General features: G+C 74.8%; 1 protein-coding gene across 1 annotated transcript in view; it reads left to right on the plus strand.

Moving 5' to 3' along the window:
* USP36 (ubiquitin specific peptidase 36) overlaps positions 1–548 on the plus strand; it is a 9,856-nt gene that overhangs the window by 2,445 nt on the left and 6,863 nt on the right. Inside the window, exon 5 of the mRNA XM_012734578.1 lies at positions 350–526. Within this exon, the coding sequence (XP_012590032.1) occupies positions 350–526 (177 nt within the window). The remainder of the gene's footprint in view (positions 1–349; positions 527–548) is intronic.

The raw sequence follows: 548 nt of genomic DNA on the forward strand, positions 1-548 counted from the left end.
CAGGGCCGGCCCGTGGGGCGCGCGTCCCAGACGGGGCGCTTCCCGGCCTGGTCCTCTGGGCGACGGCCGTCAGACGGTTTCCTGAGCAGAAAGGCGCTTCGGGGAGCAGAGCCGCCTGCTGACCCGCCGTCGCGCCTTCGCGCGCTCCGGCCGTGGCTGTGCGTCAGCTCTTCCCCAGCCGGCTCCCCATCTCCCCTGCACGCCGAGGGGTGGAGGGAAGGGGGAGACCGCCTCCCCGACAGCGGCGACGCCGCAGCACACGGGCTCCGGGGCGCGGCCTCACGCAGGCGCGTCGCCAGCAGCCCGCCCCGGGCCTCTCGCCCACGTGCCGCCCCGCGGTCTCCGACAGGACGTGGGCTACCCCGAGTTCCTGAACATCCGGCCGTACATGTCCCAGAGCAGCGGCGACCCTGTGATGTACGGGCTCTACGCCGTGCTGGTCCACTCGGGCTACAGCTGCCACGCCGGCCACTACTACTGCTACGTGAAGGTGCGCGGCGCGGGGCTGCCTGAGTGCGGGCGGCGGGTGCCCGGCGGGGCTCGCGGGG

Source organism: Condylura cristata, unplaced genomic scaffold (genome assembly GCF_000260355.1).
Source record: "Condylura cristata isolate star-nosed mole 26May11 unplaced genomic scaffold, ConCri1.0 scaffold00060, whole genome shotgun sequence".
NCBI lineage: Eukaryota > Metazoa > Chordata > Mammalia > Eulipotyphla > Talpidae > Condylura > Condylura cristata.